Source organism: Raphanus sativus, chromosome 6 (assembly GCF_000801105.2).
Source record: "Raphanus sativus cultivar WK10039 chromosome 6, ASM80110v3, whole genome shotgun sequence".
Taxonomy (NCBI): Eukaryota; Viridiplantae; Streptophyta; class Magnoliopsida; order Brassicales; family Brassicaceae; genus Raphanus; species Raphanus sativus.
Genome location: NC_079516.1, coordinates 43092617 through 43119491, shown reverse-complemented (window position 1 = coordinate 43119491; position 26875 = coordinate 43092617). Strand labels below are relative to the sequence as shown.

Here is a 26875-nt window from a genome sequence, read left to right as displayed (position 1 = left end):
ATTTTTCAGCTATGTAAGTTTATCTTGGCCACTTTATCTTTCGGCCTTACAGTAGAGCCCAAAACAAAATAGCTACCGACATCAGCAAGATATTACTTACAAAGCCACGTAGATTAAAAGCAACCGCGTAGCTGCCGCGTGTCGGAGACACAGAAGCCATAGTGTACTCCAACTTCTATAAAGGCAAACAAATCTCATCGTTCATAAGTAAGAACCCAACAACTATAATAGTACAAAAAAAGAAAAGAAGAATGGAGGCAGAGAAGACACCACAGACGACAACAACGACGGAGAAGAAACCAGAGCAAGAAGTGAAAAACGACGACTTGCCGACAAACAGTCCTTACGTGGACGACTCTGGTAGCTTGGAGGATTATAAAATGAAAGCTTATGGAGCCCAAGGCCACCAAGAGGTTAAGGCTGGCCTCGGTGGTGGATCTACCGATGCTCCTACTCCTTCAGGTGGAGGAACCACCGCTACTGCTGAGAAAGCTCCTTGAAAACTTTAAAAACTTTAATAATAATGGGTTAAAATACGAAGATTTGTAGCCACTTTATCCGAATCACTGATCCAAGTTCCGTTTGTATGGGTTATGTTTTTTTTTTCTCAAGCTTCTAAACTAAAAAGGTTCCGAACCTGTTAGCCAACTCGGTGGGTTTGTACTAAAATGTAATTGCTTGTATTACTGAGTGTGAAAATAATTTCCGAGTTTCATAAGGTAAAATAAATATTCATATGTTACTGACGAAATGTTTGTGCAACGGTTAGGTATCTAATACGATCTTATTTCTGGTTCAAATTGTTCACTATGACCATCAGATAGTTTAGTCGGTCATACACGGAAGCCAAGAGTAGAAGACGGTGTGGATCACTAAAGTAAAGTACGGATAGGGATAGTTGTGTGGACGGTGGAATATAATTTTTGTACTCAGGTAGTGGGGCAAGTGGTTGGCTGAGAGATAGCCACACAAACATTGGACTTGGTCTCTCTGAAATAAATAGGAAATATGTGGCTCACAATTGATACTTGTCAGCAGAGAACGTGTAATATCAAATAAAATTTAGTTCAATATATCACTTATAAGTTATAACTAATTAAATAGGGTTTTTGAAACATATAAATAATTAAATGGTTGGTTAAATCTTAAATGCTAGAACTTGGAACTAAATAATAGTTTACTTTAAGGGGCTGTATTGAATCTGAAATTTGGAGTGATTTGATTTTTAATGAGTTTTGAGATGAAGTGATTTGACTTTTAATGAGTTTTGAGATGATTGCAGGAGAATTAGAGAATTAGGTGTTACTTTGTTAAAACACTCTTAAATCTCATCTAAAACAGTGAGATTTGGATTTTTATTTTTATAACTAAGGAACTCTCTTCAAACACTCTAGAAACACTTAGGAGGGTGTATTCAACTAAAGGTTTGAAGTGATTTGTATTAAAATGACAAATCCACTGTTATTTAAATGTGGATTTTAAAAAACACTTTAAAATCTAGTGTTATTGAACTTGACATTTTATAAAACACTCTGAAATCCACTGTTATTGAACAAAATTTAAGTTAGAAATTTTAGAGTGCTTTAAGTATTTCTAGGGTGTTTGAGAGGATTTCCTTAGTTATAAAAATAAAAATACAAATCCCACTGTTTTACATGAGATTGTAGAGTGTTTTAACAAAAATCACATCAAATTCTCTAATTCTCCTGCAATCATCTAAAAACTCATTAAAATCAAATCACTTCAAATTTCAGATTCAATACACCCCCCTTAAAGTACTATAAAATCTCCAACTTAAATTTTGTTCAATAACAGTAGATTTCAGAGTGTTTTATAAAATGTCAAGTTCAATAACACTAAATTTTAAAGTGTTTTTTAAAATCCACGTTTGAATAACAGTGGATTTGTCATTTTAATACAAATCACTTAAAACTCTTAATTAAATACACCCCACTAAATCTTTAATAACTGTTTTTTCTGTTTTCTTTTTTTTTAATTGTATTTCCAGTCTATAACGGAAGAAGTAATCAATTCAAATAATTATATAATTCAAGAGTTAAGTATCACTGATAGAGATGTTCTTAGAGTAATGTTAATGATAATTTTTTTTGACATTATGTTAATGATAGTATATGGATAGAATTTTCATATTAAATAAAATCAAAACAATCAAAAAAGTAAGCGGGAGGTAAGATTTTGTATCTCATTTATACAAAGTGACAATAGGTAGGTGTAACATGGCATATTACCAATGTCGTATTGGTCCAGTGGTTATGTAGAACTAGAAGCTCGATTCCTGGGTTTGATTCACTTTAGAAGATGATTAAGAAATCAACTTTTAGTTAAGCTGAAATCTTTGCAAAATATGTGACAATTAGAAAAGTGAATAATGATATTTTTAAATGATTGTGGTTATTATATGGTTAGTAAATAAGTTTTCGAATTTTCCGAAAATAACTTGCTAGACGTTGCACGGAGTGTACTAACGGACCGAGAAAATAAATGTGGGAGCCTATCCACCGAGTTTGGGAATGTAAGTGTTACAACTTACAACTGATATCAAAACTGTTTTGCAAATTGCAAAGACATGGTGTTCTGTGAGTAGAGATGATTGTAAATTCTGTTTTTTTTTTCCTTGTATATGGTAGATGCCCATAAGCCGTAGCCGATCATGCAACTTTCCATCCTCCTAGCTTCCAACTTCCACATTCGGGTAAAGTGTATATAAGCTTTCTTTTTGTTAATAATTTGAGAAATAACAGAATATCATGGGCCCCCAGACATGGCCTTTCAAATACACAATAAAGAACATTCAACACTCTGCTCCAACGGCTAATAATAGCTGTGGTCTCATCTATTACATCACCGGTCCAGATCTCTTAATTTTCGCCAATCTATAAATATAGATGCACAGAAGTGAGCTTTTTTTATCTTCACTTACTCACTTAGTCTTTGTCTAAATCCTTCTTTCTCTCAACTAATTTCTTAATTATGGATCTCAAATTTCTCTCAACGGTTACACTAATCGTCACTTTCTTCGCGGGTGACGTTTATGGCCAATCTCCGGCAGCTTCTCCGACCAGTTCTCCTTTATCTCCTCATCAAAAGCCTATATCCACATCTCCCGCCATTTCTCCTGCTTCTCTGTCGCCAATATCCACTCCCAAAGCAGCTCGGGTGAAGGCTCCAGCAGCTTCTCCCACCAGTTCTCCTTCTATATCTCCTCATCAAAAGCCTATATCCACAGCTCCCGCCATCTCTCCTGCTTCTCAGTCGCCTATATCCACAGCTCCCGCCATTTCTCCTGCTTCTCTGTCGCCTATATCCACAGCTCCCGCCATTTCTCCAGCTTCTCCGTCGCCGATATCCACTCACACAACAGCTCCGGTGAAGGCTCCAGCAGCATCCCCTTCCATCGAGGCTCCAAGATCCTCTGATTTGGCTCCTGCGAAGACTCCAGCATCTTCCCCTTCCTCCATTGAGGCTCCTTCCTCTTTCGTGCCACCGACGTCTTCTCCTTCTCATACACCTGAGGCCTCTCCTACACCTGAGATCTCTGCCCCGGCTCTTTCACCGGAGACTGATTCTACTCCGACCCCTTCACCGGAAACTGATTATCTTCGGGCTCCAGTGGTTGCGCCGTCAGTTGATGTCCCGGCTCCAGTGGTTGCGCCATCAGCTGATGTCCCGGCTCCAGGTCCGAGTAAACATAAGAAGACTAAAAAGATAAAGAAGCACAAGAACGTGCCGACTCCAGCTCCAGCTCCAGCTCCTGAGCTTCTAAGCCCGTCTGATCCGTCCACGGAAGCTCCTGGACCAAGTGATGCTTTCGCTCCCGACACCTCAGACGATAAGGTAACATTATAGTGTGGTGTATGATTTTAAATACTTCTCTAAAATTAATTCATATTGATCTTGTGTAAATTCTTTACGATCAGGTAACACTAGTGTGATGTATGATTTTATAAAATGAAAATGTGTTTTCTGGTTAGGTTGTATTATTATAAAATTGAAACGGATTGTTTTTGATGAATGCAGAGTGGAGTAGAAAGAACCGCTGTGATGCAAAATGTGGTTGTGGGAGCTGTGGCAACAACAGCATGGGCTCTTCTCGCGCTGGCCTACTAATAAATTTTTGGTTTATTTTGCTTTTATGTTTCAGCAACTTCTTTTCGCATTGTCTGCCTCGTTACATCTGCTCACAATATTATTTATCAGCATTTGATATACAATTTGGGTGTTTACGTGTACAAATAAATCCATTTTCCTTTTTTCGTGTGGATCAAACTGGAGCAAATATTCTAAATTTTGGTGTTATTCATGATCGTTCTATTTCGCCCGGATGAGTAATTTTCTAATTGATGTCAATCTTTAACAATTCAGATATCGGAATATAATCTATATCTTTAATTGGAGAATCAATATATATGCTTTTTAATGAAATTTAGAAAAATAACAATTGATAGTATTCCATATAGTTCTCTTATTTTCAATGTTAATAGCTAAATATTTTTGATGAATAACTTATTTAAAATATAAAATAATAATACACATACTTAGAGAAATGATCTAAAAGAGCCCAAAATATGCTTTTGTTTCTAAACTAACTCACAAAAATTAAAATAATCAAAATAAATTTTATTAGATAGTTAAATAACAATTAAACAAAATTATAATAGCATAGTTTTTTCACAAAATAGCCTCAGAGGAGAAAACTGATAAAAATAACATTTATTAAAAGATTTAAAGACACATATATCCTTGAATTGATTAGTCTATAATTAGGATTTAGTTATTTGAAGGTGAGATTTAGAGTTTTGGATAAAGGTTTAGGATATAGAATTTATTATTTAAGGTATAAAATTTAAAATAATATTTTTAAAATATTTATAACACTAAATTTATTATTCGTTAACTATAACTTAGTTTTTTTGTTTTGTTTTTAGTGAAACATATTTAGTCACTTTAAAAAATGTTTTGTAAAACTTAATTAATTAGTTTTAATGTACTAAAACTTTTTTATACATACATATATGTATTTTTAAAACCTCAAAAAACTTTTTACTGGAATTACTCTTAGAACATTATTAGTGGATTTTTATGTATTAAAAGAAAATTATTATTTTTATCTACAATAAAAGAGTCATAATAGGTCAATTTCATTAATCACATAATATGATATAATACTCAATAATAATATTATTAATAAATGGATTTTAACTATAAATTTGAAATTTATTTTTAATTATAACAAAATATCTGTTGAGAAAAATTTAACAAAATTTTACTCAATGTTTTAAATATTTTTCTTAAATAATGTTAATTACATAATTAATAATATAATATAAATTAATATAAAATAAATTTTATTATAAAACTAAAAAGTTCTATGCTATTTTTAATAAATTTATAATTATAGTATGTATTATGATGATATCAAAGTTTGTAAAATGAAAAATATACTCGCACAACTCTAGTTTATGTACTTAAAATTTAAGTCTAAAAAGTGAGTACTACTAATGGAATGTCACATGTCATTGTGATCTCTCAATTCTTCCGAATAGGTTTTTCATAAAGAGATCCTTGTTATTTTTTATGTTTCTCTCAGCTTTTGGTTGTTTTATTATTTTTCTGGGAAGATATTCATGAGAGAGATTCTTATGCGGATGCTCTTATATGATTTGATGGAGTATTCAATTTTAATATTTGTTTTCCTTCACCTAATTATAGATTTTCAGTTTTTAGGACCAAATCAAAACGAAAGGAAAGAAAACAAACTAAACTGATATTTTGTCCAATCTTAGTTTTTTTTTGTTCAACATAGGCCTAAGGCCTTTTAGTTTTGGTATGGTGTAATGTATGGTGTTTTGTGTTTAGGTTTTTAACTAGAGGGATCACGATATTCTGCCAAATTACGTCCATAACGATCGATTTAGCAATGGATCCGATCTTCATTGGCCGACCGACAAAATCGGTTGTCATCTCATTGTCAACGAACACCTTTTTTTTTTCTTTTTATGTAAAGAAAAAACGTTAAAAAGTAAAGTAACTAAGATTTGACATAAGGAAACAAAGATGCATACTTTTCAAATGGATAAAGACACAACACAATACTGATGGAGAATCACCAGAAAACAGAGTCTATTAATGGTTAAAATACTCACTCAATTCACATTCACAGCTACATTGTTTTACTTCAGAAACTTACAAACAAGAAAAAAAAAGACTTCTAATTCCAAACCAAAGTTTTATTCCTTGCAAGTATCAATCGAAAATCAAAGAATGCAGTAGGTAATCAAGAAAAAAATATTGGGTATAGAATCATTTGCAGACGAAACCAAACCTCTTTTGTACAAAATCACAACTTTAGTAAGAGAATGACAAACACAAAATAGGCCTCTCCAGAACTGAGATCCATCAGCCACGCCCAGCATTTCCATGGCGTTGGTTCCTAAAGTAACTGAGCAATGCCTGTGCCTGACAAGTTTACAACATCCTCCAAAAAAACGTTAGAACAACATTAAAACCAAAAAAACATGAAATCTTTTAATGATAAAGTATGGTACCTTTTCTCTGGCTCTTGGAGTACCAGACTGTGAAAGAGCAACGAGAGGAGGAACAGCTCCTTCTTGAAGAACCATGTTGCAGAACCTCCCACTGTTGGTCGAAAGCTGAAGCAGAGCCGCTGCTGCGTTCTCTTTCCCTCTAGCCGAACCCAACTCAACGACCTCAACAAGAAGACCTATCCCACCTTCCTGTCCAATAGCGTTTCTCCCTTCAGGGATCGTAGCAAGGTTAGCCAAAACCGCAACCGCTTTATCCACCATCCCAGCTGCTGGGTCCATTAAATCTATAAGATACCTCACAGCACCAGACTGCACAATCGTCGCCTTGTTCTCTTGATGTATCGACAGGTTAAACAACGCAGTAGCAGCGTCTTTCTTACCCCGAGGTGTACCGTTACCTAGAAGATCCACAAGAGGCCCGATTGCACCGGACTGACCTATCTTAATCTTGAGTTCTTCTATAACAGAGAGGCTGAAGAGTGTAGCAGCTGCGTTCTCCTTTGCTTCGGAGCTACCGTTCTCGAGCACGTGGATGAGCGGTTCGATTGCACCAGCTGCAGCGATTAAACTCTTGTTGTTGTCGTTAATGGACAGGTTCAGAAGAGCCGTCACCGCGTTCTCCTGCGTAGGTTGGTCTTCTGAGTGAAGCAGCTCCACTAATAAGACGATTGCTCCAGAGTTCCCTATCACAATCCTGTTGTCCATGTTGTGCTTAGCTAGCAACCTTATCTCCGCGGTTGCTTGTCTCTGTACCTCCAGTGAACTGCTTTTCAACTCCTCCACCAGTTTCTTAACTTGGTTCTCGACCTCGATAAGCTCACGCCTCGTCTCATTAGAAGGCGCTGAAACAATCCTTGAACCAAGCCTCTCTGATGGACGACGCCAGAACTGGCCACGGTTACGTCTGTCCATAAACTTTGGGGAGAAATCAGAAAGATCTCGCCGAGGAGCTGGTGCTGCTGTTGAAGTGGTTGCAGCAGCGAGAGGCCCTGATCTGATTTCTCCTGAAGCATCACTGCTGTAAGGTGTGGCGTGAGCTGATTCTTCTGAGTTCTCGTTGGCGTCTCCTCTTGGAGACTCTTCGTTTGAAACTGAGCTACTAGCAGCAGAAAGGGACCTAAGATGGTGGTGAAGATTCTCAGATGTTTGTCCGTTGTTTTCAACTGAGCCCCGTGCAGTTGAAGATACAGATGACCTTCCGGGTGCTGCTGCATCTGTCTTCATTTCTCGAGAATCGTTAGATCTATCTTCGTAATCATTCAGTGACATCCTCATGGCCTCCATACCAAACCCATTTCCTGGTGAAGAAGTGTCCAAGGCAGAAGGAGAAGCACCTTCTCTCTCTGTTGAAGCATCCCAGTCATTTGACTTGTTGCTAACACTGGGAACAGAGTCTGTACATGACAAAAGAGGAGACAGCTCGTTTAAACTGGTTGACTTGTTGGGATCAGGCAGCTTGACATCATTTGTCTCACACCAGTTAGCGATCAAAGCCTTGACGGTGTAGTTAGGTATCAGAGTGGTGTGAGTCAGAGTCTGCCGAGTCTTGGGACAAACTTTCAAACCTAAATCAATCCATCTCTTGATGAACGCCTTCTCGTACGTCTGTCCTGACGACACGATCACCGGATCAGTCATTACCTCGAGGGACAGAGGGCAGAAGAAGTCTGCGAGAATGGCGACGCTAGACGTCTGAGTCTGTTTGATGAGAAGAAGACGCTCGTGCATGCGGTTAACGATAATAATCAACTGGTCAAGGAACTCGACTTCAGCATTGTTCTCAGACTGCTCAGCGATCTCTTTCTGCCTCTCCAGAGCAACAGCTTCGATCAGAATCTCCTGGTTTGATCTCAGACCAGTGTTCTCCCCAATTTTCACCAATGTCTCAGGGGTGGGTCCAACTCCATCTCTCTGATCCCTTAGAGCTCCATCAATGACAGAAGATATTTCTTCATAACTAAGCTGCTTAACCTTCTCTAGACATTTCTGCAATTATCCAAAAAAAAATGCAAATTAACAAACTATTGGTCAATTGCTAATGTAGAGACAAATATAAACAGGCAGACAGAGCATATAACTAATAATATCAACCCATTTTTGATGTGAAAGAGAAGGTAGGTACCTCGAGGGAAGCTGGACTGAGGTCATCAGGTAGGTTGTGCTCAAAGGACATGAGAATATGGAAAGTATCCACAATAGTTTCTCGCATCTTTGGTATCAAAGATTCGATTTGGAGGACCTAGATTGTGGACAATAGATCAGTTAACCACAAAGCCTCAAGAAACTTTATCATAGAAATATTTATAATGTGTGGTACCAATAACAAAAGGAAGCATTTGAAACATACACTAATATCTAGGCATGTGTCACAAGGAGTGTAATTGGAACTTACGAAATAGACTTTGCTGGAGAAAGCGTGCCAGCTTCTGAAAAGGTGAATGGAGTGATCAACATCCTGAGTCAGCTCATCAAACGATTTACCGATCTTCTCCTCCTCGGAGACAAGATGGGAGGTGGTGGTGATAAGAGCAGCAGCAGCTGCAGCATCAGCTATCGGTTTCAGTACTATCAACAGCTCTTCGACTCTCTTGTAGTACTTTTCGAAAGGGTCCAAATCGATGTGTCTGGATGATGACAGATTTAGAAATGAGGAGATGCTGTCGACGAGAACTGAGATTCCCATTTCTACCCTGAATAAAAAAAAAAATCATAACTTTAGATTAAACGGCACAACGAATTTGGAGAAAACAATTGATCTGAGAAAACAAAGGGGGAAGATTGGAAACCCTAAGTAGATAGATCGAAACTAAATAGATAGAGAGAAGAACACGTACGTGGACGTGGAGAAGATGAATAGTCCCAGTAGTAGTAGGAGGAGGAGGAGATATCAATCTTCCTCTCTATCTCTCGATCGATCTTCCTTCTTCTTCTTCTTCTTCTTCGCTCTGTATTATTTATTAATTATTGTTATCTTTAAATGTCTTAAGTCATTTTAATTGTTGTCAGCTCGTCCTTCACTTTTTTCGACAACAAGGCTTTTGTCACTTTGGTTCTGATCTGGAATCCGTAGACCGGTATAATACTAGTTTGAATGCTTTTTTTAATGTATAATTGCTATTTTTACTAATCGTATATATTGAATTGATTAGACATTTCTTCTGTAATATTTATTTGAATTATTTTTCTGACTGTTTCATTCTTTCAATTATTGTATTGGTCACCTATATAACTATACCCAATCTACACACCCTATCAGCATTACTAGGACCATTTTTGATTCACCTAAACTCTGTTCTCATATGGCAATGCATTTAATAGAAGACTAAAACGAGACAAAAGAATTCTCTACGGCACATTTAAGTTTTACTTTTGTCATGATAGACTGAGCTACATCCTATGTTTTCTCATGATAATTGTCGATTTGTCACTACTACTATTAGGCATGCGCATAAAAATTAGGAACCCGAAATCTGGACTGAACAAGAATCAAAAAACTCTACCCGTTATCCGATTCGAAATGTAAAAATACCAAACATGTCTTGTATGATTGTGGTACAAAAAATATCTGAATCCGAAGTTTGAGTGTGAATGAAAAAATAATGTGTGTTAATTATGCTCATTAGTAATACTCCACTCCTGAACAAACATTTAGATGTTAATTATGCTCATTAGTTAATACTGACAACAATAGGAGATTGTGAAAACATCTTTATTCAATTCTCTCATCTCTGGGGGCTTATCTACTTATACATAGAAGAGCCTTCTTTTTATGATACATATATAATACAAAAAACAAAATGATCGAAACACACACAACAGAGCTACATTCTCTGGTTTGATCCACACATTCTCATCGACTAGACTCTGCTTTAGAGCGCCACGGAGTAAAATCAATGCCACGAGCAATCAGGTAGACTATGAACGCACCATACGAAGCCGTGAACATAGTCACGAAACCTGTATAGAGGACGCCAGTAACCTCCGAGGAGAAGAACTCGAGCAACAGATAACCGTTTATCATTATCACAAGCGCAGCAACAAGCCAAGCGATTGTCTGCACAAAACATAATACAAAGAGCTTTAGAAAAAGGTGATTTTTAATTGAATATTATGCGTTTCACAAACCTGATACAAAGGACCGATTTTGAAACTACCCATGATCTGTTCCTTGGAGACCAAACACAGCAACGGAATAAGCGCAAACGGGATCTGAATGGACTGAAGCACGTTAAGCCACTCGTTCAAGACATCGAGCGTAGCTTCAGAGGAATCAAACACTAGAGCAACGATGATGGTTGGAATGATCGCGCAGCTACGCGTGATCAAAGCCCTCAACCACTTCTTCATCTTGAAATTTAGAAACCCTCCCATGATGAACTGTCCCGCGTATGTGCCCGTGATGGTGCTGCTCTGTCCAGCGGCCAGCAGCCCTATCCCCCAGATGTACAGTATCGGGAACAGCCCGCCTCCGTATTTGTCCTGCAGATACTGACCGGCGTTCACCAGGCCGATGCTGTCGGCCAGGTCGGTGTTGTAGAACCCTTTGGCGAAGACCGTTGTGACGAAGAGGTTGATCATGAAGGAGACGATGAGAGCGATCGTGGATTCGATTGTGTAGTAGTTTATAGCTTCTTGGACTCTGTACTTCTGCCGTTTGTCGACTTCTCGGGATTGGACGAGAGCTGAGTGAAGAAAGACGTTGTGTGGCATTATAATGCAACCCACAACTCCGACTGCTTTTTGTATTGTTCTTGAGCTCAGTTTCGGTACCAGTATGCCTGCAAGGACAGGAAAGTATACACTTCTTTAGAACCCACAAGTAAGAGTTCTTAGTGAGAGAAGAAAAAGACTAACCAACGAGAAGCTCAGAGCCACTAGGCTTGGCTTGACCGAACATCCAAGCGAATGCCACCGCCATTGTTCCGATCAAAACCGCAAACACCGCCTCCAGTTTCCTTATTCCGTAGTTCTCAAGAAACAAGAAGACGAAACTGTAACAAAAGGAGAATTCGTCAATTAGTAGTTCAAGCAGACCTTTGATGCTCCATAGATTGAATTAGAGCTACATAACGACAAAAAAGTTTCTAGTTTGAACAAAGCTAAACAGTTTAACGAGGCAATTAACGATTAAAGGTTACAACTTTGATATTTACTAAGAAAAAAAGAGAAGACGAAACTGTAACCAAAACACACATCGACCAATGACACAAGGAGAGAGACACAGAGACTAATCAACTAGCAAAAGGACAGACACATGAATCAATGACAAAACTAATAGTCAACGAGACGTTCTGATGCTTAAAGGTTAAAAACTTTTAAATGTATAATTACCAGTCGAGAGCTGTAATAACGACACCAGCCCAGAGAGGCAAGATCCCATTGGTCAGAATCTTGATAGCGATCGCACTCCCAATGACCTCCTGAATATCAGATCCAATCAAAGCCAACTCAGCCATAACCCACAGAACCATCCCCGCCCAAGTCGGATACTCCTCCCGGCAAAGCTCGGCCAAGTGACGACCCGTCGCGACGCCGAGCCTCGCCGATAAAAGCTGGACCAAGAGACCCATCGCCGTCGCCCACATGAGGAGCCAGAGGAGCGAGTAACCCGCGACGGCTCCGGCCTGGAGATCGCCTTCGAGGTTTCCCGGATCGAGAAAGGCAATGCTCATCAGGAACCCGGGTCCGGTGAACAGCCATAGCTTCCTCCAGGAGAAGGGCGGCGCGCCGCCGCATCCGACTCCGTACTCGAGGTCTCTCTCGTTGTCGTCCTCGTCTCTCACGATGTGGACTTTCTCCGCCTCCTCGTATGCGGTTTCTTCTTCCTCTTCCTCCTCGTGGATTCTCTCGGTTAGAAGCGGATGATCGTTCTCGAGCCGTGACATTTTCTTTTTCCGGTGTCAGTTGTTTTAGCTTTTTTCTTCTTTTGGTTTATTGGTTGGCTTGTCACGTCTTTCTTACTCTCATTTACTCAGTACTTATATATATTGTATATGTTCATAATATTCCCTTCATATTTGTCACACACAAAAAATGATTATATTGTTTTTGAATAAGTAATCCATATTCCATAAGGATCGGCTAACAAAAAAATTATAATAATTTAATTTTGGTTGTGGTATCAAATATTCAACTCCTATATTATAGGAGAAGTAAAAAATACAACTAGTGCTTGGTGAGAATAATTTTATAAATATTTTGTTTAAGAAAAAATATACACATATGTTAATGATATTCTCCTCATATTTGTCACACAAAAAAGTAATTAATAATTGTTTTAGATAAGTAATCCATATTCCATAAGATTGGCTAACAAAAAAAAATTACAGCAATTTAACTTTGGTTGTGGTATCAGGTATATCACCTGCATATTAAAGCCTAAAGGAGAAGTAAAAGAAAAAAGATAACTAGTGTGTGAAGCGAATAATTTTATAATTATTTTGTTGCAGAAAAGGTATAAAAAGTAATTCAAAAAGTGTGTATTTTTCCTCTGAAATAACAACCTTATAAATAAATTTACAATAGCTCAATGTTTCTGTTTGAGTTATTTATTTATGCTAGAATTAATCACCAACTCCATAAGCTAAGAAAAAATATACGAACTTTGTTATTAGCTTTTATCACACAACAAACAAAACTTTGTTATTAGCAAAATAGGTACCATGCAAAACTAACCTCAAATTAGTGCAAAATTTGGTGAAGTCTTAGCTTTTTCTTATTTTTTAACAGAAACTGTATAAATAATTATTTCAGTAAAGGTACACGATTTTAAGTATTTTCATGTATTTGTAATTTCAAGGAGTAATTTTGTTTCACGTCTTTCTTACTCTCAGTCTGAGAGTCTCAGATACTCATCACACATATAATATGCAGAGGTTCATAATATTCTCTTCTCACTTTATTTTTGGTAATCGATTCTCTTCACATTTGTCACTCGATAATCAATGTTTTTAGAATAAGAAATCCCTAAGTACCTTTACAAAAAAGATCCCTAAGTATTGACTACACAAAAAAACATGTATATAATCATTTGATTCAGCATTACCGATTTGGCTTTTCTAAATCGATGACTAGTTAGATATACGAAAAAAATCATGGTGAAAAAATATCATTTAATTTAGATTATGGTATCAGATAATCATCTGCATATTAAAACAGGAGTGAAAAAGATAACTAGTGTCTGGTGAGGAGAATTATATATATATATATATATTTAAAAAGAGATTTTGTTTCCAAAAAGTATAAGAAGTAATTCATTAAGTGTGTCTTTTTCCTTTGACATAATAATTTTTTATAGAATTTGTTTTTTTTTTTGAAAAGAAGCTTTTATAGAAATTTTATGATAGGTACAAATTTGTTTGTTAGTTATTTATACTAAGAAAATGACCAACTTAATGCTTGCGTCTGTGTATAGACCTGTTATGGGTGTCGATTGTCGGACTCGTAACCCAATCAATGATCTTTGTTATGCAGGATATCTTGTTACAGCAAGAACACGTTCTTTCCGGCACTAAATTCATCACATGACGGACTTTTAAAGATATGTATTTTAGCGAGTTTCAGAGAGAATCGAGTTCTTGAGTTCTGATTGAGCAGTTCTATTCTTCGTCGGTTTGCTGAAAATCATTGTCCCATTATAATTGTTTTTTGTCTTTTGAAACATGGATTTTCTTGGACTATCAAGATTTTGAGACAACGATAATCCATATATAGGTTTTTGTCAATGCTTTAAGTCGTTCGTTAGCTGCTTTTGTTGTTGCATTTTGGTGATGGAGTTGTTCCATGAAAGATTGGATCATGCTCGTCACATCGACTATATTTTTCGAGGTGGAGTTGGATGCGCGACTGCAGTTGGATCGACTTGGGTTTGGCCGGTTGTGTTATCTCTTTGAGGTGACATCATTGTAGATCTTCTTGGTGTTGTTTTCTAGTTATCCACAGACAACGCCAATTATTGAATTTAAACTCAACATTTTCAAATTGAAAGTGTAAATTAAGTTGATGAGTTATTTTAAAAATATTATTAAGAAAATCTAAATCGATTATGCGGGGAAAAAATATTGAAATCGGCAAAAATAGGATGAATTAACTGAGAACAATATTTAAGACAATAAATTTATAAAATCCTAGTTCTCTATTCAAGGCAAAAATACGATGAAGTATGTTTATGATACTTCTCTTTGTAAGCAACTTCCTCTCTATTTATAAAAGAAATACTTATTCTTGGGTTCACTTTAGATACTAACCAATAAAAAATTGTCACATATCATGTTTGTGAAAAAATATTAAAATAATATTAATTATAAAAAGAAAATTAGACATTGCAAGATTCTAAACACTAAACTTTATAGTTCAAATTTTAAACGCTAATTAAATTCTAAATTTTAGTATTAACACTAAATTTTATAATTTAAATTCTAAATTCTAAGGTCAATTCTAAATTCTAGGGTTATCCCTAGACCTTAGGATTAACTTTAAACCCTATGATTTATAGTTTAAGATGTTGATGACATCGTTTATATAGTTTAGTGATAACTATAGAATTTAGGTTCAAGATTTAAAGTTTGAACTATAGAGTCCTATACGCTGGTAGTAAAATCCTAAAGTTTAGAGTTAATAATAAAGTTTAGAATTAACTTTAGGATTTAGGATTAATTCTAAAATTTAAAGTTTAGTGTTAGAATTTAAGATTTAGTTTTTAGAATTTGAGATATAAAGTTTACGATTTAAAATCTTGTAATGTTTTTTTTCAATTAATATTCTTTTATTTTTTCTATTTTTTATAAACAAAATATAACATGTGGCAGCTTTTTATTGGTTATTCACCAAGAATTACTGTAAAAGAAAATCTGCTAAATATTTTAAATTTTCTTTTACCAAGTTAGCTTTCTCTAATCGTTTCTCTTTTCGCTGTTAGGCCGACTTCGTTTGTTCACTGAATCTTAACAAAGGACAGTTCATCATTTTCTTGAGATTATAAAAAAAATATATTGTTTGGTTATGTTTTACTTTAAAATATATTTTCTGTTTTAAAATAGATAGACGTATAAAAAGTCAATGGATGAATAAGAACAATTATTATAATGAAGTTGCTGTACTAAAAAGAATAAAAATTGATTGGTATATATTCTTAAACTTATTGTTGACAAAAAAAATATATTCTTATTCTTATTAAAAACAAACTGTGGAGAAAACCGCATGGGTCTTGAGTCTTGACACTTGACAAATGACAATTTAAGTGCGGCGGACAAGTTTATAATCCTCTCTTTACATTACCATGTACTATCATATCAAAACTTTTAGGATTTTTAATGTCAAAACCCCTTAACTAAGTTTATTTTGAATAAAAACTCTCAAACTACGTATTTAATAAAAATAACCCCTAAATTAATTTTATTTAATGAATTAAACTCTTTAAGGTCATAATTATCAGTATTACTGGTAAATCTTTAGTTTAGGGTTTTTTACAATAAATAAACATAGTTGGGGAGTTTTACTATTAAAAAAAAATCCAAAATATAATCATTACTAAAAACTAGTAACTTTAATTTTCAAAATTAGCATTTTAAAAAATTATATAGATATATAAGTCTGCTTTTTTTTAAATCAACATTATATATGTATAAATTTAAAATGTAAAAACCCAAAAATATAAAAAATATCTAAAGCTTTACCTGTATTAAAAATTATATAAAAATTTTAAAAATGTAAAAGACAAGTAAATATAATAAAAAATTATATCTTATCTAGTAACTTTAATTTTCAAAATTAGCATTTTTAGAAATTTCTATAAATATATGAGTCAGATTTTTTTTTTTAAATCAACATTATATATGTATCAATAAAAAATGTATAGTTAAAGTTATACATATATAATGTTGAATTTAAAAAAAAAAATCAGACTCATATATTTATAGAAACTTTTAAAAATGCTAATTTTGAAAATTAAAGTTACTAGATAATATATATTTTTGGTATATTTTCTTGTCTTTTACATTTTTAAAATTTTAGATAATTTTTATTACAGGTAAAGCTTTAGATAATTTTTTTTTCCTATTTTGGATTTTTTACATTTTTAATTTATACATATATAGTGTTGATTTAAAAAATCAGACTCACATATCTATATAAATTAAAAAATTCTAATTTTGAAAACCAAAATTACTAATTTTTAGATAATGTTATTATATTTTGGATTTTTTTATTTTTTTATTTTAATGATAAAACCTCCGAACTATGTTTACTTAATGTAAAAACCCATAAACTAAAAATTTACAGTAGTACCGGTAATTATGACCTGAAAGGATTTAATTTATTAAATAAAATTAGTTTGGGGGTTATTTCACTAAATACTTAGTTTGGGGGTTTTAATCCAAAATAAACTTAGTTGATGGGTTTTAGTTTAAAAATCCAAACTTTTATGACAACATTATTATTATACGTTCTCCTGGTCTGATTTCCTTGGTTTGTTAATCCAAAACATAGGATCTAACTGGTGACCAAGGAATGAAGAGGAATAATGCATTCCTTAATGTTCCTAACAAATTTTACCATTCATTAGGAATAGTCATTCCTTTTCATTCCTTCTCATTCCTTTTATTGTAGAGAATTAAAGAACAAATTTATTACTCACCAAATTTGATATGGAATAACCGTTCCTCATCATTCCCATAATTTTATTCCCATTAATTTTTTTCCTTTTTGTTCCTACTATTCCCGAGATGGTCACCAGTTAGACCCCTATGGTAAGTTAGAGAAAAAAAACACATGTTATGGGCTTTATTCAGACTGGTGGGATGGCACAACTTTCAAAGAGCAATCCACATTCCAAGTATCGCATTCAAGAATCTCTAGATCATCGTACAACTCCATTTACTAAAAAACAAGAACACGGTGTGTTTTGAAAGCTGGGAGGAACATATCTATGTGATTGCTTCAAGAACAATGTCAGAAGCAATTTTTTGGGAATATATAAATATAGTATATGATAACCAGAACCGGTCCTAGACTATTTATGGTCACAATCCTAAAACAAAAAAAATGGCTGGTAAAAAGAATTATGAACTTCAATGGTCTCGAATCCAAATTCTAATAGAATTATATTGCACATTTAACCATTAGACCACATAGAGTTCACATGAAAATGTGGCCGCTTAAAACTTTATTAGAATGCGGCTGGAAGCACATGCTTCATCCGTTTAGTGCGAAAGCTGGCTCTGATGATAACTTACTTGAGATTTTGTTAACATACCAACAAAAGAAAATAAAATATAGTTGAAGTTTGAGTTTTTCCAATAAAATTAGAAACTTTGTGAGACTCTTCCTCTCTGCTTGGCATTAACAAAACTCCATGTTCGGAAATTCGCTACGCGCTATCCGTGCGGTGAGTCCGGGCCTAGCGAGTTATCAGAAAATCGGAAATAAATCGGGGAGTACTCGGGGATTTTTTTCTGTATATGTAGCTACTTTAAGTACACATATTATTTTTTTTGGTCAAATAAGTACATATATTAAACATGTAGCAAATTGACATAAGGTAGTCGTGGTCCAGCGGTTTAGGTAAGTTCATTGGGCTTTGGTAATGAGGTTTCAAGCATCATACGTGGCTTTTTATTTTTCTATTTTCTTTCTTTTAAAGAGTGAACAAAACAAATTATGCCCCATTCTTTTTCAACGAAATCTGCAACTAAAGTTTGTACATCCATGGCTTTTAAGCTTCTTCTTTTTCTTTTTTTACTACTTTTCTTATTTTTTATACCTTAATTACACTGGATCTACAAAGAAAAGTCAGATTCGATCTTAAAATCTAAGAAAAACAGAGTATCCGCATAACACAACCGAATCATCCTAAAACGCCACGGTCACTTACCGTTGCACGAGTTTTCGTCCGCGTAATCGCCCACGCGGGCGCATTTTAGAACAGGGACAAAACTCAAGAAATTGGCTATCGATATTCCTTATTTCTAGACATTAATATTCTTTTCGTTTCGAAAAGATTTATGTTTTAAGAAAAAAAATTATCTCACAAAAATACATTGTGTGATACTTGTAATTGAATTTTTATTAATATTTAACATGTGTTGTTGTCACCAGATAATTTACCATTAAACGATTTATTTCATGAAACACTTACATGTTAATAAGTTACTATTAAACCATTTATGTCAAGTTAGTAAGTAGGGGCTGGAATCATATCGGCCCATCTCATATATAACTTTCTATAGCCCAATATTTTTACTGGACTATATTTAAAATTTCCACTTCCCAACGATTAGAGTCTGACCAGAAAAAAGGTTTGCATTATTTTTTGAAATATACTTTGTAACTAAACAACAACCATTATATATTCATTGAATTTAAACTTGAATAAAACAGTTAATAAAATTTTATATGAGATTTAATTCTCATTGACTAAAGTTCAGACATGTAGATAATAATCATATCTGTAACTTTAAAAATATTTCAAATACATTGAACTATATATTTTGAAATCAGATAATCTATATTATTAAAATTGAAGTACAAAATCGGAGTGTTTGGAGACATGAATTACAGTTTAAAAAGTAGGTTTGTTTGGAAACATAGATAACAATATTAAATGAGAAATGTTTGGAAACATAGATATCAATATATTTACACATTTAGTCATTGCATTTATAAAAAATTAGGTATTTTCTTTTTGTAATTTTTTTATTTACAGATTTTACCACTACATTTAAAATCAATTTAAATTAATTAATTATAATTCCAAACTTATCTAAACAAATTGATGTCTCCATATATTGATCATTATTAATATGTAAAATTACTATTAAAAAAATATTTCACTTATTTTAGCCAAACACATAAAAATATATATATATATATATATATATATATATATATATATATATATTTTTATAAAATCAGTTAGGGATAAACATTCGGATACCCATTTAGGTACGAATCGTTTCTTTCGGTTATAGATTTTTTGGGTTTTGAAATTTCTTTTTAATACTTCCTTTTGTGTTTTTTTATTTATAGATTCTACCATTACATTTAAAATCAATTTAAATTAATTAATTAAAATTTCAAAAATTATCTAAACAAATCAATATTCATATATTGATCATTATTAATATTGTAAAAATATTAGTAAATAAAAAATATCTATTTAACTTCATTTAGCCAAACACATAAAAATATTTTCTATTTGTTTACAAAATCAGTTAGACATATACATTCATGTATCCATTTAGGTTCGGGCCGTTTCTTTCGGGTATATATTTTTTGGGTTTTGATATTTTTTTAGGTACTTCCTTTTTGTATTTTTTTATTTACATATTCTACCACTGCATTTCAAATCAATTTAAATTCATTGATTACAATTCCAAAACTTATTGAAACAAATTGATATTCATATATTGATCATTATTAATATTTTACAAATATTACTGAATAAAATTTTATATTTCACTTAATTTAGCCAAACACATAAAATATTTTTTGTTTGTTTACGGAATCCGTTAGAAATAAATATTTGGGTACCCATTTAGGTACTGGTCAATTTTTTCGGGTATATATTTTTTTGGTTTTGATATTAGGCCATGTTTGAATATAAATTTATGTGTGAGTTTCAAATTGAATCCCCCGGGTCTGTATGAATTTTGTTCTGATATATAGAAAACTATTCAAATAACGAAAGTATTTGAAAACGATTTATATTTGAACAAAAAATAATGGTTGCACATAACAAAAAATCGATATAAAAGTATTGTACTTTTGCATTCAAAATCATTTTTTAACAACAAACTACACAAATATGTTTATTTGTATAAAAAAAATTACAATGTAAATATTTAATTAATATAGAAATATGTCACATTGTTTAAACAAAATATCAATATAAAAGTATTATACATTTACGTTCTAAAATTACTTATTTTAACAACAAACCAAATAAATATATTTATTAGAGAAAGAATAAAACAAAGCCAAAAACACATAATTTACCAGAGAAACTCTATATGTCGAACTTATTATAAAGAAGATTTTACTAAGATAAATACATTCAATAGTTACAAACAAATAATATATCTCATAAAAGTGAAAATAATACCCGTCCTTTTAAGGGCGGGTCAAAATCTAGTAATCATTAAACCAATAACTTTGGTCTCTGGATATTAAACTAGTATTTAAAAGAATAATAAATTTTACAAAAATCTGAAATCTATAATGTAATAATACACATAAGTCTATTTGATTTCTAAATCGATTAAAATTTACTAACTAATAATCCCTCAAAATTGTATTGGACTAATAAGGTTCTATCAATTTCATATTTTTCAAATATCATATCCTAAGTTTTATTGATGCAAAGACTTCTATTTCTTGGGAAATTAAGTTAATAACTTATTACTTGAATTCAGACAAAGGAGAGTGAGGTGCTAGAGAAGACATTGATCGGGTAAACATCCATACACCGATCGAACTTATTATACGATACAAACCCTAAAACAGAAGAAAATAACAAAATCTTCTCAACTACGTCGTTCAGGTGACCATTGTGGCAACGCTGGGCTGAAATGTTTAGATGCAACCCTTGAGTCAAGCAGCTCCATGATTGGCGTGAAGCTCACACATCTCGGCACCTTGTACTGGTTAATCGATGCGCCTCGGGAGATGGCATAGTCCATGAGCTCCTCAAACGTCCCATTCTTCACCACACGTATCTCGAGTGGTCCAACGGACTTATCAGCAACCCGGCTTTGTCTATAAACAGAGTTCAACGACTCCTCCATTTCAAGACAGCACTTAGCCATAACCTCGTCGCTGGGAGGGTTGTCTCGATCCTTCACTAGTAGCTCCCAGTAGATGACGTAATGGCCAGGTATAGTCTTGGTATCTGCGTAGCTCGTGTACTCTATCACACGTGTTCCTTGATCCTTAAGTAACATCGATGCGTTCTCGACTGCCTTTTGGAGCTCAGCTTCATCAGTTTTATCGGACTCAATGCTAAGCAAAACATTCTTCCTTCGCACAAACTTGAACTGTGGAGCGGAGTTGTAGAAGCCAGTCACCTGAAGAATATCGCCAACTCTATAGCGGTAAAGCCCGGCATAGGTAGTGATCACGAGCTCATACTCTTTCCCGACCTCGACATCAGCTAGCTCCACGAGTTCGGTGCCTTCATCAGTTGCGTCTTCATAAGGGAGAAACTCGAAGTAAGCCATGTTTGGCATAATGGTGTAAGAAACCTCAGAAGGTTTACACATCGGTTTTAGGTTAATACCAAAGTAACTCTCTGAGGATGCATACATCGTACAAGCCATCGGTAACCCGCCGCTATAGTACTCAAGCATCGGAATATACTGAGCCATGGCTCCCGTAACGATGACGTCAAGGTACTTAGTGTTAGGCCAAATCTTAGTGATAATACCTTCCCAGTTATTGTCGTGACAACAAACCGAAGTTATGTAATCAGCCAATTCTTGGTCCGGTTTGGTCAAGATCTTGGACATGCTTTCTCTAATCGCCGGATCAGAGATTCTCGAGCTTAGGGTTCCGGTCGAGATATCATTGACGAGTTCTCGCCAGTTGGTTTGGAGGAAACGTATGGCACGGAGGAGACCGGAAGCGAAGACTGCACCGAGACGAAGGACTTCGTGACGCATAAGGAGACCGCAGAGCATTTGAGTGTACATGCTTTGTGACGAGTCTGGACAAAGGATGGCTTCGTTAGGGCTCGTGTACACGTTGTACGGATCGTATGGACGTCTCTTGAAATGTTCGCTTTTGTAATAGCTTGTGAGCACCGGACGCGCCGGTAATCCACCGGGAGTCTTTGATTCCGACTTCACGAACAAAAAATGTAGAGCCTTGCCTTTGCCTAATCCCGGCACGTAGCTGTAACCAAACACTAGATTCTGACCCGCGCTTTTGAAGCGCAGGATATTTTACGATGAAAAATTTCACTAATAATTTAACAAATATTTTGGTAATTTTTAAAGAGTGTATTTAAAATATTTTTGCATTTAAATCAGTATTTTTAAATTCAACCCGATTGTGATTATACCGGTTAATCCGGAGATCTGACAATTCAATTTATGTTTCTAAAATATTCATATTAAAAAATCACTAAAACCCGAGACTAACCGATTGAACTGATGGATGACCGATATGTAATCTAATTGGATTTAAATTGTAATAGTTTCATAATTTGTAATCTTATAATCAAAATTTTAAAGTTCACTATTTTGCAATTTATGAAATTATGACGTTTCTACAAAAATTTAAAGAAAAAATGATAGATATAAAATAATTAAGATTAATTATTGTATTATTTGGAAACATTGATAGTAGTATAAAAAATATATTGTTTGGAAACACTAATAGTAGTATAAAGAAATAAGTATATTATTTGGAAACGTTGATAGTAGTATAAAGAAATAAGTATATTGTTGGAAACATGAATAGTAGTATAAAGAAAAGAACATTAGTGCTTTAATGTATGTTTAACTATAAAGTATAAATGTGTATTTAATTTAAAAACTTACAAAACAAATGTTAGATCCAACAGAATGTTTCTGTTTTAATAAGATAGATTGAAAGTTATGAAATAATGACTCAGTTAAAAAAAGGAAATGATAATGACTAGTACTCAGAAAATTATATATCTCCAACTAAGTTTATTATTCCGATAAATGAAACAAAATTACATTTTAATGAATCTCTCCAAACTAGAGAAATCGTTTGGATCATAGAGAAAAATCAAAAAGAAAAATCAAGAATTAGGTATTATGCTATATTATATGGTTTAGGGGTTATAAGTTAAGAATTTGGAGATTATTTGTTAAATCTTAAAGATAGAATCATATGTTTGGTTTTAATATCAAATATTGGACTATTTACCACGGAATCAAAGTTAATTTATCTGACTAAAATAAATTAAAATATGAAATAAATGAAACTAACAGGTTCATCACAGGCATCTGAAGACTGTATAAAAGCTGACGTCGGTCCATGTCTTCTTCAATAGTCGGCATTAACTTCCTTTCACCAGCAGAAGTGCCAGAGCTGCACAAAACAGAGTGCAAGTGTGCAACCCACACTAATTAGTTTACCAAAAGAAAAAAACCAACACTAACTATAATCAAATGATTAAATATGTTTTGTGCACAAAAAAGAAGATTAAACATGTTTTTTTGAGAACAATGACTAAAGATTAAATATGTTTAAAAATAAGAAAATATGCATGCAAGAACATTAATTAAAATTTTAGGGTTGATTTTTACCTGGTGAGGAACTCAGTGATGGGGTGGGAAGACAAAATCATGGACCGGTCACCATTTGCTATACGTTGAATCTCCGGTTTAATATCATCATAAGTAATAACCGGAACTTTGGTCTTAAATGTTTTCCGGTCAGTGAATCCCTTAAGACCGAAACGTTTCAGATACTCAGTCTCTGAGTTACGACTGAGTATCTCCTTGATGACTTTCTTCTGAACGAAATCGACATTACGTGTCATCTCCTCAATGAACCTGAGAGCCTTCAAGTCCTTATCGGACGGTGGTGAATGGATCATCGGAGAGTTCAAAGCTAAATCAACGGTCATGATTGAGTTGTTTTTTGTAAGATTATACACTTTGTTTTTATTGTTTGATGAGGAGATATGAAAACTCGGCGAGAATGGAGTCGTATTTATAGTGGTAAGAAAGAAAATGCCATGTCAGTATTAACCACGTGGACAAAATGTGGGCCAGGACTTGTAGGGCTAGACGGGGGACAAGAGGGACAGTTGATACGTAATCTATTGCTAATATGGGCAGACAAGTGGGATCCCTTTGTCTGAGCCACGTTGGCATTTTCCTACGATTAGGCAATTTATGTCATGACCGTAGTAGCGAGGCGTCAGCCCGTACGTACCACGCGGTTCCCTTTCGTTTTGGGCTTGTGACTCTGCCTGTCGCCGATAGCGACTGTCGATAGACTCAATGCTAAAGAGCTTTTCAATTTTATACTCTCTTTTATCAACGCTAATGACATTGTCACTTTGATTAATTAGGATTAATTGATACTATAATCATAGAGGGGATCATGCTGTTGTGTCCGGAGGCTAACTAAATGTTTTAATTTATTCCATGCATTGACTTTGGTTCCTTCGTTGTAATAAATATCCTTTTAATTTAGATTATGTGTCATTTTTTTGGTTTCCGAATCAAGTTTTTTTTTCTCACGGAACGTTTCCAAATCAAGTTTTTTTTTTTTAAACTTCCATATCAAGTTAAAAATAGTTTTTCTTTGTCATCAAAATTCTTATTCTGCACCACAACGTGCACACTAAGTATCTCCTTGTATTCTATTGCTTACAACTTTTTCTTAATCGGAAGACACCCCAAAATTAGTTACCATGAAAAATATTTGATGTTAAGTGGGCACCTAATTTTCCCAAAAACTTTTAAAGGAGTGATATTTGGACCAAAACATAGGTAATGGCTGTTCTATGTACGGTTTACTTTCTCCATTGATAATAATGTTTGATCGTATATTTCTCATTTTTGGTAAAGTGTCATCCATCTTGATCTACCCGATAATTTTAGCATATATACTAATGCTTGATTTGCCTATGAATTACATGTTCTTGAACCATTATTAACTAGGACATCCACTTTTAGATCAGAGAGTGCATTGTGTGGGTTACTATTTGTTGGTCTCGTGAGAGTGGTTGGAAGGGTAAGAATTGTTCCATTTTAGTTTAAATGTTCAATGTTTAGTTTAATTTTATTTGACTATATGTTTTTATAATATTAATGGTTTATTAATTTAATTATAAGTAAAAAAGATAAATCAAAATTACTGTGGAACTATATCTGAAGTTTATTTTAGAACAAAAAGATACTTTAAAACAACAACTATTTTGAAGTGAAATGAGTAATATAAAGTTTAATTGATTAACAAAAAAAAGTAAATACATGGTGGCTTAAAAGGTTTTGAGATAAATTTATTTCTTTTGAATCCGTTTCCCAATAAATTATTTCCCTTAATAAGTTTTCACAAATTTCTTTCTTAAAACATTCACAATAGCCAAGAAAATCCCAAAATATAGTTGTGGACAGCATGGCTTAACTTGTTCATGTAACTTGACTTGCAAAATGAGGGTTTTTATCACTAGAAATTCACCACTGAACCTCGTTTTTAAGCATATATTTAACGAGGTTGGACACGAAGCAAATACCTGCTATTTTTTTTTATACTTGTTACTCAGCTTAACTTGTTCAAGTGATTAAATTTGTTACTTGGAGTTGACTTGTTTAATACAAGTATATATCAAATATTTGTCAAAAATCTTAATACTTGCAAATTATTTAACTTGTTTCGTTATTTACTCAAATCTATTATTTGATTATTTGAGTTTATTACTTAAATAAAAATTACTTAAACTCACTTTCTTCTAAATACAATATACTATTTGGCTTTAGTATTGTAGTGAAGACTTCGATTTTAAACACACAAATCTTTTTGGGTTTTGTTTATAAAGACACAAATGCTAACAACACCTATTAAGTATAATTATTATTATTTTAAATAAACGACTAACAAGTAAACATGGAACATATAACCTATTTTGTACATGTGAGTAACAAAATTTAAAAATTTGTTACTCGATTTAATAACACCATGAATTTGTTGATTCAAGCCGGGTACGAGACAACGAGACAAGTAACAAATACCCACTAACGAATAATATTACAACCAATCGTGTGTATGTATATTCATATTCCTTCAGTTTTAAAATGTTACATGCTTTGGATTTTTCATACAAATTAATAAAATATATTAAATTTAATTATTAAATACATAATTTTTTGCGATTATCTATTTTCTTTGACCCTAAACCAATAAGAATTCAGTAAACGCAATTAATCATTTTGAAATTTACAATTAATCATTATTAGTTGATAAAAAGTATATTGAAAAAATAAAAAATATATTTTTTAAAAATATTTTTACTAGAATATGTATCTTTATGAAACAGAAGAAATATAATAATGCGTGAATGTACAAAAACTGATTAAACCAATATTTTTTCTGTTTCAAAATAAGTGTCATTCTAACTTTTTTTATTTGAACGTCAATTTACAATTCCAATGCAAATTATATTTATTTTCAGTTGAAAATTAATTGCAAAATTATACTTATTTTATAAATAAATTTATTTATCTCAAATACTATTGATCAAAAATGTATAATTAATAAAAACTTACATATATTTTCTTTGCTTTTTTAATCTGTGTGAAAAATATAAAATTGACACTTATGTAAACGGA

General features: G+C 33.4%; 5 protein-coding genes across 5 annotated transcripts; 2 read left to right on the top strand and 3 right to left on the bottom strand.

The window, feature by feature from the left end:
• The first annotated feature begins 201 nt into the window (after window positions 1–201).
• LOC108806896 (uncharacterized) lies at window positions 202–751 on the top strand. The gene has a single exon (XM_018579105.2). It carries the CDS (start codon window positions 252–254, stop codon window positions 498–500), a length of 249 nt encoding a protein of 82 aa, XP_018434607.1. The 5' UTR covers window positions 202–251; the 3' UTR covers window positions 501–751.
• A 2096-nt stretch (window positions 752–2847) lies between these two features.
• On the top strand, window positions 2848–4319 carry LOC108807296 (lysine-rich arabinogalactan protein 18). The gene is made up of 2 exons (XM_018579565.2): window positions 2848–3855; window positions 4039–4319. Exons 1-2 carry the CDS (start codon window positions 2992–2994, stop codon window positions 4126–4128), a joined length of 954 nt encoding a protein of 317 aa, XP_018435067.2. The 5' UTR covers window positions 2848–2991; the 3' UTR covers window positions 4129–4319.
• Window positions 4320–6144: 1825 nt separating this feature from the next.
• Window positions 6145–9558, bottom strand: LOC108812929 (U-box domain-containing protein 4). Its single transcript, XM_018585326.2, has 5 exons — window positions 9401–9558; window positions 8959–9256; window positions 8689–8805; window positions 6567–8552; window positions 6145–6477 (listed from the first exon to the last, which is right to left on the bottom strand). The coding sequence occupies exons 2-5, from the start codon at window positions 9247–9249 to the stop codon at window positions 6418–6420; spliced, it is 2454 nt and encodes an 817-aa protein (XP_018440828.2). The 5' UTR covers window positions 9250–9256; window positions 9401–9558; the 3' UTR covers window positions 6145–6417.
• A 701-nt stretch (window positions 9559–10259) lies between these two features.
• Window positions 10260–12526, bottom strand: LOC108813627 (metal transporter Nramp3). Its single transcript, XM_018586239.2, has 4 exons — window positions 11898–12526; window positions 11421–11557; window positions 10692–11344; window positions 10260–10620 (listed from the first exon to the last, which is right to left on the bottom strand). Exons 1-4 carry the CDS (start codon window positions 12449–12451, stop codon window positions 10417–10419), a joined length of 1548 nt encoding a protein of 515 aa, XP_018441741.1. The 5' UTR covers window positions 12452–12526; the 3' UTR covers window positions 10260–10416.
• Window positions 12527–20927: 8401 nt separating this feature from the next.
• LOC108839029 (indole-3-acetic acid-amido synthetase GH3.3) lies at window positions 20928–24203 on the bottom strand. Its single transcript, XM_056988578.1, has 3 exons — window positions 23840–24203; window positions 23520–23621; window positions 20928–22451 (listed from the first exon to the last, which is right to left on the bottom strand). The coding sequence occupies exons 1-3, from the start codon at window positions 24160–24162 to the stop codon at window positions 21086–21088; spliced, it is 1791 nt and encodes a 596-aa protein (XP_056844558.1). The 5' UTR covers window positions 24163–24203; the 3' UTR covers window positions 20928–21085.
• Window positions 24204–26875: the final 2672 nt, after the last annotated feature.

Coding starts and splice junctions, on each gene's coding strand:
- LOC108806896 (XM_018579105.2), top strand. CDS start 252: ATGGAGGCAGAGAAGACACCACAGACGACAACAACGACGGAGAAGAAA.
- LOC108807296 (XM_018579565.2), top strand. CDS start 2,992: ATGGATCTCAAATTTCTCTCAACGGTTACACTAATCGTCACTTTCTTC. Junction 3,856..4,038: donor CCGACACCTCAGACGATAAG/GTAACATTATAG, acceptor TGATGAATGCAG/AGTGGAGTAGAAAGAACCGC.
- LOC108812929 (XM_018585326.2), bottom strand. CDS start 9,249: ATGGGAATCTCAGTTCTCGTCGACAGCATCTCCTCATTTCTAAATCTG. Junction 8,806..8,958: donor TCTCCAGCAAAGTCTATTTC/GTAAGTTCCAAT, acceptor TCCACAATCTAG/GTCCTCCAAATCGAATCTTT. Junction 6,478..6,566: donor CTCCAAGAGCCAGAGAAAAG/GTACCATACTTT, acceptor TAAACTTGTCAG/GCACAGGCATTGCTCAGTTA.
- LOC108813627 (XM_018586239.2), bottom strand. CDS start 12,451: ATGTCACGGCTCGAGAACGATCATCCGCTTCTAACCGAGAGAATCCAC. Junction 11,345..11,420: donor TGGCTCTGAGCTTCTCGTTG/GTTAGTCTTTTT, acceptor CTGTCCTTGCAG/GCATACTGGTACCGAAACTG. Junction 10,621..10,691: donor AAATCGGTCCTTTGTATCAG/GTTTGTGAAACG, acceptor TGTTTTGTGCAG/ACAATCGCTTGGCTTGTTGC.
- LOC108839029 (XM_056988578.1), bottom strand. CDS start 24,162: ATGACCGTTGATTTAGCTTTGAACTCTCCGATGATCCATTCACCACCG. Junction 23,622..23,839: donor ATCACTGAGTTCCTCACCAG/GTAAAAATCAAC, acceptor TGTTTTGTGCAG/CTCTGGCACTTCTGCTGGTG. Junction 22,452..23,519: donor CAGATGCCTGTGATGAACCT/GTTAGTTTCATT, acceptor GTTTGGTTACAG/CTACGTGCCGGGATTAGGCA.